At 37.5% G+C, this 14,811-nt stretch overlaps 1 protein-coding gene across 8 annotated transcripts in view; it reads left to right on the top strand.

Moving 5' to 3' along the window:
- Nucleotides 1–14,811, top strand: part of ITSN1 (intersectin 1) — a 136,603-nt gene that overhangs the window by 108,019 nt on the left and 13,773 nt on the right. For 6 of the 8 annotated variants that reach the window (XM_055802630.1, XM_055802633.1, XM_055802632.1 and 3 more), the window contains 2 exons: nucleotides 1,653–1,770; nucleotides 5,775–5,966. In XM_055802630.1, the coding sequence (XP_055658605.1) occupies nucleotides 1,653–1,770; nucleotides 5,775–5,966 (310 nt within the window). Of the gene's footprint in view, nucleotides 1–1,652; nucleotides 1,771–5,774; nucleotides 5,967–6,286; nucleotides 9,090–14,811 lie in introns of those variants that run through there. The other 2 variants (XM_055802635.1, XM_055802634.1) reach the window with 1 other exon arrangement.

Below are 14,811 nucleotides of genomic sequence, written 5' to 3'. Positions count from 1 at the left end.
CCCTGTTCCAAGAGTGACCATGCAGATCACGTGCATTTGGATCAGCTGATACCTGTCCGCAATGTGAAAGCGGGTGCACAGTCCTGAATGTCTTCCTAAGAAGCTTTCTAAATGGCTTCAGCCAAAAGTTTGGTTATCCCTTTTGTTGAAAGATTGAGAAGTATTTTACAGCAGTAGTGTTTTTGTAAAATGGCCGCCACTTTTTCAGGTTGCTTAATGAATGTGACGGGGTAGAATACCAGGCCCCATCTCAGCAACAGCTTGATTTAATGTAGAAGCGTGAAAAGAATGGTGTCTGTTGTGAGCATTGGGTAGGAGAGAGCTTTGGTGTTGTGTTAGAAGATAATAGATAATAAAATATTTTAACCGGTTGGGTTTTTTTGGGTTGTTTTTTTTTTTTTTTAAGAGTAGAAGTTGACAGTTTGGAAGCTTTGATTCTCAATGACTTTGTGGCAAATCTGCTTCCCTCCCACCTCTTCCCTTCTCCACTACCACCGAATGTGGTTTTGTTTGGTTTTGTTTTTTTAACAGGGAATGTTAAATGAAAGAATAGAATTTGTTTATTTTTGCAGTGTAGGTGCTCACACTAACTCAGATATTTTTTTTCCCACATTACTACCTGCCCTTTTTGCCTCTCCTGGTGATTTTTTTTTTTTTTTCATCCTTTGTGGAGAAACACAAAAGAAACAAGCTTTGGCATGCTGGATTGGACCTGCAGTTTGTCTGTCCCAGTATCCTGTCTCTGACAGTGACTCACTGCAGCTGCATTACAAACCGAGAGCGCTGCTGTAGGCCACGTGCAGTAACCTGCTGCTCGCAGCGCACACACTTGTGGACCACACGCGAACTAATACATGTGTGCACCGTGTTTTTGTACTGATATCCTCTGATTAGATAAGCATGAGAACATGTAGTGTACTTTGCAAAACCTTAACATCTGTTGATTAGGATCATTTGGACAGTGTCTGACCGTATGTATTTGTAGTTGTCAAAGCTTAGTTTTTGTTTGATGGGAATCTGGCTTTGGGATTTTGTATCTGAATCCAAACTTTGCCCATTTTTTCTCACCATAAGGTTTTGCTGTTCTTCTAGCACTTAGTTAATGTGACATATGTTTATACTCTGTTTTTTGGGCAGGAGAGACTATTAAAAAGTTTAGATACTGTTTCTTTAAAAGAGAAGAGGTAATTTGGATTCTTAATCCCTACTTAAACTATCACAATCTAGGTTTCTGTTTAAATGCAGTTCTTTGCATAATGAAAAAGCATTTAAATGCTGCCACTTATTAACGGAATAGCTAGCTTAATATTCTAGAGTTACGGTTTAAACAGAATCAGGAGAAATCTTTCAGAAGAATCAGGATTGTAGTATTGATTATAAAGCACACAAAGTAGCAGCACTGTTAAGTGAAAAATCACTCAAATTAGTAGTTTATAATATTGGAACAGTAGTTATTTACTCTATATATTATGAAAGTTTACTTCACTTAATAGAAATATCATTATATTAAACTATTGCCACAGTAATAGCTGACTTTTTTGTTATAAAATGCATTTTTCTATTCTAAAATAGTCAGTGTGACTACAAGTAGTTAAATATGAGGATCTATTGATAATTGTCTTAAAAGAATTGTGGTTTTTTTTTTTTACTAGGCACGAGGTAAAAAACGGCAGATAGGATGGTTCCCTGCTAATTATGTAAAACTTCTGAGCCCTGGTACCAGTAAAACTACACCAACTGAGCTACCTAAATCAACAGCATTACCTTCAGGTAAGCAATGCAGTTGCATTAACTAAGTTACTTTTGTAATGTGTGTCATTTTCAATAGGACTTGAAAAATAATTATGGACATTCAGTAGAATATTTAGCATCTGTTATCCTAACTGCTTTGTTAAACTCTAATACTATTTTTTTTCTTCTAAATGAGAAAACCTAACAGTTGGTCTGTGTATTTACAGTAGTGGTTCCTCAAGTATGAACTGTTGAATGCTAAAAAGCCATCTGTGACATTACATCTTATAGTATAAGCATTCAAATTACCAGTCCTATTTCTTTGCACTAATTGTAGTAAAGGAGTTTTTAAAGGTTCAGGATGATCTGTGGGCTTAGCAGTTGAGGCACCTCTCATTCAGAACCTTTGATTTTTCAAAGGTGAGATGTGAGAAAACAACTCAAATGAAGATGTAGCTTTTTGTCCTGTATAGGTACTTACTTTAAGGTTTATGAACGGATGCAAGAGTAGTAGACCTTTATATTTTTAAAGGTATTTGTTACAGCTCCACCGCAGGCAATATCAAACAATCCTGTCAGTCTGCTGTGAGGTATGAAGGCAGACAGAAGACGGAGAACAAGAAGTTCATTCCTTGTGACTCAATCTCGAACCATTTTGGGCTTGTGAGCTGGTTTAGTACTAAGTAAAGAGGATTCTTGTTAATCAAAATAATGCAGAATGGATGTATCTTCTCCTATAAGCCACCCAGAAGACTTGATGTGGTTGTCTATCATCAGTTTGGATTTGGTTGTGAGTGGCAAGGGATAAAACCCTACCGCTTCCCCAGGCCAATTTTTTACTACCTATCATTAAAATGAAGTGAGTGTTTCTAGATGAAAAATGGTAGTGAGCATAGTTTTCTCCTTTAAATATGTATGAAGGATTATCAAGCTGTTTAGGGAACTAGAGTAAAATACTGAGGTATTAGTTTCATGTGCTATTGGTGTAAATAAAAGATATTATCTTAGAAGGCAATTTTATATTATATTAAGAAGGGAAATGTTACAAATGGTGCTATTTGGCTCCTTTGATGGTAGTCATAACGATGCAGAAAATCAGACTTCTACAAAGACTCACAAGTTTGTGTCCTGCAGTTAAAGTGGTAACTCAGCATTGAGACACATACTTTTACAAATCAATATGATGGGATTTTAAAAATTTTATTCATGTTTTTAAATGATTTCAAATTTGACAGTCTGGGACTTTTCACACATGCTAATAAAACTTTACAAAATGAAATTATTAGCACTTTTTTGTTGCATACAAACCAACAAAATCTTAATGACTTTCATTTTTATCAAGTTCAGCTTTGTTATAGACCTTTCATTTTGAAGGATGAGAAAAAGAATCTTGTCTTTCCATTAGGCTAGATGGCCTCACTAGCTGTGTGGTTGATGTGAAAGGTTAAGAGGTTAATGCTTGAGAAGCATCTTCATAGTGGAAGCATGTTTGTGGGGAGGCTTACTATAGCAAAAGACATGGGAAGCCTGAAGAAAAACCATCTGCAAGGGTTGAGTAATGCCCAAGGTGGTGCATTGTGAAGGCTCTGAGAGTGCCATGACTGTCTGGGTTTTGGAGGAAGGGTATCTATCAGAAACTAGTATCATCAAAACCTCTGCTTCTTTTGTCATTTTGTTTTGATGTATATGCTCTCCATCTGCCATAATGTAATGCAAACTGCATGACTTAACAACTTCTTTTTTTTGCCCCTTTTAAATTGTGTTGCATGGACACTTTTGCTTTATACTTTGAGGTTTTCTTAAACTTTGACTGCTTTGCGTGTGTCCCCTTCTAAACTTTCATCATGAACATGTCCTTCCTGGTGTTGAGGACTGATAAGAACTGTTACTGCGACTTGAAGCTAGTCAGGCAGAAGGAAGTTTACAATATAGGAATAGTGGGAAATGTGTTTCAACTGTTCTGCTTGTTTAAAGAGAGACAACATTATTGATGGTACTGATTGTGAGTGTTGTATGGGGACCTGGATTCCCTCTGCTGTTGCAGTAGGACTAGTATTAATCAACAGACAGTCCTTCTAAAAAGGAAACAAATGGATGAGAAGCACTGGAGCTCAGAGAAGATAAGCTATAGGTTGCTTCTCTAGCTAGCAGTGGCTTTTGGAGTTTAAAATAAGTGAAGAACTTCCTTGCTGGGACTACTATAAGAGCTTTGTACATAGGACTAAGGTGTATTCTAAGCTTTGTGACTAAGTGTAAGATCAAGATGGGGTCACTGCTTCAGGTTCAATTCAGGAGTCCTATCTCTTCAAGAATGCTCTTAAGATTATTTCCCCGAGCTTAAAGTGATTTTCAGGATCCCATTGGACTATTTAGATATTTTGATGATACTACTGGACAGCACCAAATTTCATAAAATTCTTTGAAGTAGAAGAGAATGAGCTCAATGAAAAATTCTTGAAAGAAATTAACTCTAGAATTGGTTACAGATCTGTTGGTGTATGTATTGTATTCAGGTGTGGTCTAGCTTAAAATTTGTTACCATTCTTGATGTTAGTAATAACCTGTAAACCTCTAACAGGAACGCCGTAAAACAGATTCACATGTCTTCAAAGGGAAATGTGAACATCAGTGGTGTTCACACATTGGAACTTATGTTGGCATAAAACTACCTAAGACAGGAGCACACCATAATATACATTCCTTTAGAAATGCTGGTTTATCTCCAGAATGCCAGAGAAACGTACACTTTGGTTAGTTGATGCGTTAGGTGTTACAAATGACAGTGAGTGCCCCTTTTAATTTTTTTCTTTTTTTCCCCCTTTTGCAAGTAACAAAGCTAAATATTGAGACATATGCAGATTCCTGTTAAATGTGGAGTTTATTTATGAACTTTGTGAACAGACATAAAGTTTTAGCTAAAAGTGGTTGAATAATTTCTGAAATATAAATTGTAAAAAAAAGAGAGGAACTATTTGACGAATTTAAGTAAGTTGCTGGTTGAGTACAAGAATGAAAATAGAAGAAAATTTTAGGATTAATATAATGGCTGATTAGATAGTCTTACGTCTCAAAGCAAAATACCAGAAGCCCTGTGACTTGGCATAGAGAAAACTGAGAAGTAAAGGAAGGTATGTATTTAAATAAACAGTTGTGCTGCTTTAGAGTATTAAACTGCTCTATTATAATTGAACAGAAAGGGCTTTTTTCTGAGAACCAGTCAGATTTGATGAGCTTCACAGTAAGGAAATAGGACAGATTCCAGCAGCCTATTTTCTGTGGTGCCAGAAAGGCAGCCTAAATGGCCTAGGATGCTTTTTATTTATCCCATCCTTTCCAAGATCTTTGTGTTCCTAACACCTCAGTGTTATTTTAAGTATATCACCATTGGCTTTCTCTTGAATTATGGAGGTGTGTTGAGTGTGTCTGCTGCTAAATTAGAAAAGAATGCCTTTTTCAGGCTTCAGGTAGTGGAACTTAAAATGTTTCCCAGACAGAAAAGTCCATTGACCTGTTCTGGTGGAAAGGATATTTTTCAGAACAGGATGGTGAGGATGCAATATGCAATTTTTATAGATGTACAACAAATTTGGTGCTTTTGTGGGCAAAATATATAAAAAGCAAAAGAGCAGTGCCAATAGAAAGCTAACATTCTTGAAGAGTTTGACTCTTTACTAGAATTCTAAATTTTTCCAATCTTCTCCTACTGTTAAGCACTTCCAAGCAAAAGTAGCTTGGGGACAGTTCCAGGCAGGTTACACCGTTGTCAGTTTGTACTGCTGTGCTCTGCCCTCTCTAGTGTGATCCTGACCCTTCAGTAAGCTGGGAAACTCTTTGGTGGTTTTTAAACTACCTTGAGCAAATTTGTCGAAGGCTTGGCTAAGCACCAGTACAGGGGCACAGGAGAGAGCGGCAGGACTACAGCAGGTCAGCGTAGTGTCTTGGAAACATACTGTGACATCTGTAGCGTTTGTAGTGGGTTTACGCATAGCTTATGTTTTGCTGAAATGTTACCAGTGCGATAGACCTCTTCCTTTATCTTACAGTGTGCCAAGTAATTGGTATGTATGACTACACTGCACAGAATGACGATGAGCTAGCATTCAATAAAGGCCAGATTATAAACGTCCTTAACAAGGAAGACCCAGACTGGTGGAAAGGGGAGGTGAATGGACAAGTGGGTCTCTTTCCATCCAACTATGTGAAGCTGACAACAGACATGGACCCAAGCCAGCAATGTAAGTGACCCTCTCTGCTGCCATGCTGTGATTATTTGTGTTGTACTTTAAGATGAAACATGCAGCATTGCTGTGATTCTGCTGTGGTTTGCAGAACTCAAAGCTTCACCACTGCTGCACTTGTCAAAGTCTCTTTGAAGACCTTCTGTAATGCAAACCTTATTTTACATTTGTTTTATTTTTAGTTCCCATCCCCTTTTTGTAGCATGTTACCCTTTATCATTTTTGCACCATGCCGTTTACATGCCTGACTCATTTTCCTAGCTTGAATTTGCTCATTGTTTTGTTTTGCTTATGTGTTGTTTTCCTCCTTTTTCTAGGAATCATATGTTGTCCATCCCCCACTCAGGCTTGAAAGTCCTCAAAGAGACCCACTATCCCATATCACTGCCCAGAGGGATGATGGGAGATGCAGCCTTGATCATGTGGCTTCCAGCATGATCATCTACTGCCTTCTGAGTAGAAGAACACACTGCAGAGCAGTTTACCTCATTTTACATTAGTTGCATGTAATCGCAATGTTTGAGTTAATTACCTACAGATATAGACACAAAATTAAAATGAAACAAACAAACAACAAAAAAACACACAAAAAAATCAGAGGATAGTGGGTCCTTTTGTGGCTTTCAGAGTTACCAAACTAATTTTTCCACCTTTGCACAGGTGCTTTCAGTAGTTTTGAAATTATTTTTAAATATATATTTTAGCCTTTTAAAGGAAAAGTATAAATGAAATTTCTTCATTGCAATTTTGTTTGTGCAAAAAGACCCACTATCAAGGAATGCTGCATGTGCTATTAAAATTGTTCCAAATGTCCATAAATTTGAGACTTTATGTATCTTTCTTTTTTATTGTTCACTTGTCCAGTGTTGTCAATATGTCTTCTTTTTTTATTTTTTTCTTTTTTTTAAATTACAAAAGAGCAGAAGGAGTTAAATCAATTTAAGGAACTTTAAATGTGCCCAATTACAGATAAGGTATTTTGTTGTAGTTATTGTACTGTATGTATCAGGTGTTCCTTGTTGAGTGTGTAATACATTGTGGAGAGAAGAAAGTAACTTCCTTCCAATGCAAGAGATATTAACCTTGCATAATGTTGTTATCCGAGTTATGTTAATTTTATTTTGCACATTACTTGTAGCTGCATACAGTTAGAAAACACCCTGGTTTGTGTTTGTCTCAGATATTATATTTTTTTGCATTTTCTTATCAGAACTCAATAGAATGCTACGTTCATGTGGGATTTGAGAATTAACTTCTTTATTTTCATCTTGGTTATATGAAGTTTGATTTCTCATTTTTACTTTCTTATGACTATGGAACAACACATTTTGAACAAGTAATTTTCCTGACAAGAAAGAATGTATAGAAATATCTCCCTGCAATTAATTTCCAATGTTTACATTTTTTTAAACTAGACTGTGGAATTTATACAGATTAATATTAAATGGAGCTTACAGTCAAATTTATGTAGTAGATGTGCTGTAGCTAAGCCATGTTTGTCTTTCCAGCATTAGTTACGAGCCTTTGATGAAATGCCTGGTGCTGTCAGTGCAGAAACCCTCCCTTCCCAATGCCTCAAGCACAATATAGCCATTCTACTAATTACTTTACCATTTAGTTATGTTCTGGTTTATGTATTTCATTTATTTCTAAATTTCATGCTGGCAGTGTTGTAGCGTTTTAACCCTACCCCATCTCCCACCTTCTGACCCGTCGTGCAGTGCAAAGAACAAGTGAAGCTCCTTATTCAATTGCACTTCAGTATTTCATCAATATGAATGTAAATTATATAAATATATAAAAAACTGCAGCTTTAACAACTGTAATACAGCCTTTAAAATTAGTTACATGTATAGATAATTAAATTCTTCATATAAAAGATAGACTAAAATGTGTTTGTTGTCTTGTTGCTGTGTACACACAGAATTCAGCAAGTGGCAATAGTGCATGTAATGAATATGCCACCAGAATAGCCTGAAGCCCGCCTGTTTAATTACAGAATGACACTTGTCTTGTTTCTTTGAATATTATTTCAATATAATAACTCAGATTGATCATGACTATCTGAAACTTTTTGCACCTTTCTTGCTTTATTCAGTGGTTTCTACGTGTTACAAAGCAGTTGATATTTTTTGACACTATACTGGTAGATGAATTAAGTATTCATTGTTGTTTTACCATGGGTTTACATTGACAGAGGCTCTGTGTTTTATGCCAGAAGCTCTAGTCTTAAAACATGCACAATTGCACAGATTTTCTTTCTTTTTAGGATAGTATTTAACATCCACAATTTTTTCCTTTACTGCTCTGTCATTAAAAAAAAATTCTTCTCCATCATCGCCACTTGCTGAAAAATATGCTGCCTAGTATGACAGGAAATGAACAGAACGTAATACTTGTAATTTTCAGTGCCCATTGTTTTGCTTACTGAGGGTGATGTAGCCAGATTTTACTCCACTATTCCAATATTTTGTGCATTAAAATGTTATTTTAATGAAAGGATATCTCTATTTTCCCTTAATGAGCTGTTGTGTTGAAAGATTTATAATTTGACTAAAAGCCTTTGTCCTGAGGGGCATTGTTTTTTGCGACTTAAGGCCAGAAACATACTTTCTCTATATATTGAAATATTGGCAATACTTTGGGTATAGGGATTCAGATGCTGCTTCCCCCCCCCCCCCTTACTTCAAGTGAGAAGAAAAATAAAGCTGTTAATTATAATAATCTGCAGGCTACATGTTTTTGAACATGCTTCTTTAAAAATGCTGAGAGTGATGTCTCATCAAGGATTTTCAGAGTCACAGTGCCCTAAAAGTTCCTGGGATCAATTTTCCACCGAAGTGAAAACGACAGCCTGAAGTTGTCCCTCCTGTAGATGCACGCACGCACGCAGTGGTGTGTGTTGTGCCAGGACTCCTCAGGCAGAGGAGTACTGTGTACTGCTCAACAGAGCAACGGCTTTATCAATCAATTATTGAGAATAGTTAACTCACGAAAAACACATTTAAGATGTCCTAGACAAAGATATTCAAACCGTTGTGGCTTATATCGACGGACATTGTTGAAATACCTATAATGTTTATTTACTCAATTATTAAAGTTTTTAAGTGTACTGCTATAGCTTGGCATGGTAGTGTTTAATCTTCCTCATAATCAGTGATTTCTTGAGCAGCAGGGAACAAGATAATTGCACTTACTCTTTTTTACCTGTCTGCACTTTTGTTATATTTTTATATATATGTTTATGAGAAAGTGAGCATGAAAGCAGTTCTTTATTAAAGAAAATTGATGATTTCCATCAAAAAGAATAGTTTTTCAGGGTTGTGTCTCAATCCAGTTTTGACCCTCTCTCCTTCTGCCTGGTTCATCTGAAAAGATCTTTAACCTCCTAAAGCACAGGGTCCCCCTCCCACAGCCACAGATCCAGACTGCAGCAAGCAAACCTGTTCCCGAGAGTACGCCTGCCTCCTGCGATGGAAATGTGCCCGCACGCTTGTTTCTTTGGGCCTTGAATTTGTGGCTGCAAAGCCAACAGTAATGCCAGTCAAGGCTGAAACAAGACTTGCGTAGACAAAAATAAGAAACCATTAGATGACTTTTGATTTTATTTGTCTCTTAAGTTAATATTAAGGAAAAAATAGTCTCACTGCTGCCTAGTCAACTGAATGCGTTCTGTTGACGTTAACTTTCGTGTGCCAAGTACCTTTTTCCTTTGCACAGGAGGTCTCACTTAAGGGATGTAGAGGAGACGGGATTTAGAGACTGCCGCTCCAAGTGGTAGTGGGACCTTTTGTTCACAGTTTTTCTGTTTACCTTGAGAAGAATTCCCTGTGTATTCAGCTGCCAAGGAAGAATTTCCATGAATGTTCTTTCAGGGAATTTGTTAATATCAATTCAAATACTTTAAATCTGTCCAAGACAACTTAAGAGTCTGAAATGCAGGTTTATCAAGAACACTTTGCTTTATATTCAGAGTCAGTTTTATTTAAATCTCAACTCTTTCGGATCTTCAGTCCCTGTGAGCTCACTGAACACATTTTAAAATGGCCTATTACCATAACCTTCCCTCAAGACAGCAAAGTAACTGCATGTTCTGGGTTTGTTCTCTGGTTTTAAAGCAGTTCTTTTTAGTTCTTCATGATTATTGACTCCAGCTATTTAATTTCTTGTTAAATAGCTCCTTCTATGCGGTCCTCTTCTGATTACAATATTTGGTTTATTTAAAACTTTTTTTTAGACAACTTCAATAAATCCAGGGACAATATATCTCAAGTACTACTTAATCAGTTGAATTGCAAGATAAGTACATGTACACAGACAACTGGGTAATTGGCTGCTGTTTAGCCAAACAGAGAGCGCTGAGGTGACCTTATGCTTCCAAACCCTTAGAGAATGTTTTCAGAAGGTTGACCTGGATGCAGTTAAAAATGTAAATTATTTTCACAAAGACTTCATTTCCCACATGTAGACTTTATGGGCTTTTATACTTGTTTGATAGCTTGCAAAGGGGTACTTTACCATGAATAAGGATTCATTTTGAGTAACTGTTCATGTGAGGAGAAATTGTGAGAGTTATCTGAACTATCTGGTGTAACCTAGTAATGCTAACAGTGTGCGTAAACCTACTTCCGATACACGCAACAGAAACTTGTTACAGCAAGTTTCATAGCTGTTTTGTTCCCCTCCCCTTTCCATAAACCTTAATTTGGAAACATCATTAAAAAAGCTCTAAAACGCAAGAAGTAGCCTGGTGTAGTGCTCCTCCTCAGCACAAAAATTCAGATTACAATGTCTGCATAGAGCCAGATCAAACCTGTAACTCTTCTTCTGTAACTTACTAGTCTTGTGGAGCAACACAGAGTAAGTCAGATTTTTTAGAACAAATTTAATCTTGTGGAATAGTTTTAATTAAGCATCTCATAGAGAAGGTAGCTGTTGGTGTCTAAAGGTAGAAAGATGTTTATACCCAAGGTAGCTGTCCTACAGCAAGTGGGTGTAGGGCTTTTAGAAGGTGTAGGATTCCCTGTGGCCTTGTGGAGGTCCTTGGCTCCATTTTCTAGCACAAGTTTCTAATTTGTTTCTTCGTCCCCTCCCTACCTTTTTGAGCCTGACCCCTCGGCAGCAGCTGGCCCTAGCAGCAAGAAGGAAGCTCTGTGCCTACACGCCGTTTGGTTCCCGACTTCTATGTTTGATCTGTGCCGGTACCAGCTTTCACCCACAGAGTGCTGCTCTGACACTGCTGCCTCAGCTGAACACCCACCAGTGGACAGGTGTGAACTGGTGCCAGTGCTGGCAGACGCTAGCCTGAACTGGGCTCAAATTGGTGTCGCAGATAAAGGTTTTCTGTGCCCTGGTCAAGGTGGCTGAAATGGGATTCGTATTTTTTCTATTGTACTCATCTCTGCTAAGAGCAGTTTTCTCTGCTGAATTGTTTTGTATGTTGGGGTAAATCTGGATCCGGATGAGTGCTACAATCAATCTCGTTTGATTCCTTTGCTTTCTTTTTTCTTTTTCTTTTTTTCTTTCTTTCTTTTTTTTTTTTGTGTGTGTGTGTAACCTGAAGCCAGGAAAGACGACATTGGGAGGTCTGCCCGATAAAGTGAAAAAGTAATAAAATGTTGTTTGTTAAAAAGTTTGGACTTTTGGTCACCACATTCCTGATTCCAAGTGAAGTACCTGTTCAGCATCTTTATTTTTGGGGAAGACAATGTAAAATTGGACTGTGTGGTTCTTTCTGCTTGGATCTGTGGCTGATGCTCTTGACTGGTTTGCTGTTACTGTACAGTAAGTGGTCAGGGGCTCAAGATAGGTCCTGGTTCATAAATCAGAGGTGAGATTTAAAGTTACGTGATGTGGTATAAACCAGTCCAGGAGTTGGTTAACTCTGCCGATTTATATTTTTAGATGCATCCATGCCCTCACATGTGTAGGATTTTATTCTCTCTAGACAGATTCTGAAAAGGAAGTGGTAGACATGTTCTGTTTTTTCCGGATTTAGTAGGTTTCCTTCCCAACTGTCTCGCCTGTTGCCTTCCCCTCCTTCCTTTGATTGAATACTAAAACTTTTCTTTTTTCCGTAGAAAATAAGGTGTTAATCTAAAATACTGCAGAAAATTTTGCTACTGCAAAATCAAGATCGTGGTAATGTATCACAAGTCTATGTGTTGAGGGCTACACTCAGGCATGTTCTAGAATTAAAAAAAAAAAAAAGGGAAAATCGAAATTGTTATGAAAGATGCTTGGCCTCCTGCGTGGATTAGCAGTGGCAACCACCTGATGATAGCTGAGTAATGTGAACAGGAGAAGGTGGCACATGTGTTAGTGGTGACTGGTCTTGGCAAAAACAAAGTAATCATAATATTTTGTAAGTGGGACTTTCCAGACTTGTTTCTAGATCCTATTTCCATCCATCTCAGAGGGAAATACTTTGCTCTAACAATAAACGGACATACTAGTCCATCTGAGAAATTCTAAACATGCTGAAGTCATTGAAAATAGGTGTGAAATGGGATTTTGCATCACAGAAGCTTGAGATGGAGAGATCTGTTTGGTACCAGACTCTGCTGTACTCAGCTAAAGCTTGAGAGTCTCTCAGTGGAGGGCCCGTCCCACAAGATATTTATGGGAAATTGGTTGCATCTGAAGCTAGTTGATAAGAAGGCTGAATGGTGAAATGTTAGTTTGTCTGAGTAAAGGAATGCAATCATGGTGTGCTCTTCCCTTCTGCTTAAGGATTTGGAGGGAAACTGTGACAGTTTTTTACTGCTTCTGGTTCCCTACAATAGAACAGATTCCTCTCTACTGTGATCTTGTCATTACGGACTAGACCAGTGTGAGGTTTACAGAGAAATCTGGAGTTGTTTAGAAAATCTCCCTGAATTAGAAGAAATCAGAAATTGTGCCCATATATGTAGATCAGTGAGTTCCACAGCAGAACCATCCTTCTGAAAAAGCAGCATCTCTTGTGCATTGCTTTCAAGCTTAGTTTCAGGGCTGACATTGAAAGGAAAAGAAACATGTTTACTACTTAGAATGAAATTTGAAATAATTTTTTTACATTTTTAGAATCCCTTAGTTCTGCAGAAACCAGGACAGTCCTATGGTGATAGGAGGCCAAAGCACGGATTTATAGTTACAGCATTTGTATGTTGGTTCTGTAAGTCCAGACAGAGTAACGAGTCTGGTGAGTTGTGGGCAAATGCCTTTGCTTGGGGTCGTACTGGTTATCCAGTTAAAAGGCAGAAATCCATTTATTCACAGTGCTGTGAATATTTCACGTTAGCCATTGTAATTTCCCCATTCTTTTCTGAGTTTACTAGATCATAGCTAAGGATTCAAATTCGGCACCTTCCAGATGGGATCCAGCACTGCTTTTCAGAGCAGGAGAGAAAATCGGAAAGAATAGGGCACTCAATAGCTGAAAAGACAAATGCCAGTGTCTCATTTTAAGTACCTGGGTGGCTGTATGCATGAGGAGCTATCTGTGCTTTAGGTTAGGAACGTTAACCAATTCCACGCTGAGGTCAGAGCCCCGTACTTAACCACAGCAGAGCTTTCCCATCTGTCAGTGGAAATGTCTTGTATCAAGGGTGTTTTCTAGCCCCTAGCAGGAGCCTCTTAGTAAATTGAATTAATGAATGATATTATTACAGCTGCAAGTGGAATTTAGATGTTCATCAAAGTACTTTGGCATCCATGAAAAACTAGCCAGAGCCCTGTGGCCTGACATTTCCACTTGGAAGGGGACTCAGTTCTTCTTTGGTGTTTTTAATACAAAGATGAGAAAAATCTTTGTGCTTGTGCACCTCATGAAGAAAATCCTTTCTCAGAAAAGTGTCTCCTGCATGTTCTGCTCAGATTGAAGCAGGCTATTTTCCCAAATATTTCATGTTCAAAAGTAGACCATTTGTTGAAATTCAGAGTAACCCATTTACAGCCCAGTTGGCTGGATGTCAAGCTAACCTCTAAAATATATTATGATTAAAAATGTTAAATGCTTCCTCTGAAAGGTTGGTGGTTGGAAACCACACTTCAAACCAAGGTCATCAGCATCTTTGAACAGTAAACTTCCCCAGCCTCTAGAGAAAAATAATTAAGCACTTCGTTTGCCTTTGATGAAGCTGACAGTGCGTGGGGAGAACTTGTTCTGTTTATTTGACCTCTGATTTACATGATAACTAAGAAAATGCTCTGAAAGCAGCCATTTATTAAACAAATGAAAGTTTTGGCTTTTGAAATGTGCCTAATGCTTTGATTATTTTGTCATAAAATTGATAATTTTCAAAACCTATATTTCAAGCAAAGTTTCAGTTGCATCTTCTAAAGGCCTGCAGTGTACTGTATCTCAGTGGAACAACATGCTTCTGCTTCCAATCTGTTCTGTTATTGGCTTCTTAATCATAGAGGAAACTAGCTTGACTGTATCTACTTTTCTTCTTGGTTTTGGTTGGTTTTTTTTTTTATTATTATTATTTTTAAGTCAAATCTATCACTACCTTTTCAGGAGCACAGATCAGTTAAAACAACAGTTGAAGGTAGTCCACGATAAACTTACTTGTGATACATGGGGACCTTGCTAGCAGCATAGTACAGAATCAGCTCCTCGGTTATGTTCAGGAAGCTAAAAATGCAGTAAATACTATACAAGTATTAACTTTATATGCACAGAACTGGAAGAGTTGTCCAGGTTGTGATGGGATTAGGACCACTAGTGGTTTACTTTGAGCATTTAATTAAGCTCAACTGAAAAATACTGGCTTACAGAAAAAATTCTAATTATATGTAATGTCTAATTCAGAATAGGAAATAAAATTTGAGATTCTAGAATTTATACAAAAATTCT

Source organism: Falco peregrinus, chromosome 4 (assembly GCF_023634155.1).
Source record: "Falco peregrinus isolate bFalPer1 chromosome 4, bFalPer1.pri, whole genome shotgun sequence".
Taxonomy (NCBI): domain Eukaryota; kingdom Metazoa; phylum Chordata; class Aves; order Falconiformes; family Falconidae; genus Falco; species Falco peregrinus.
Note: the sequence above shows the minus strand (reverse complement) of the source record. Positions and strands in the feature narration are given on the sequence as shown.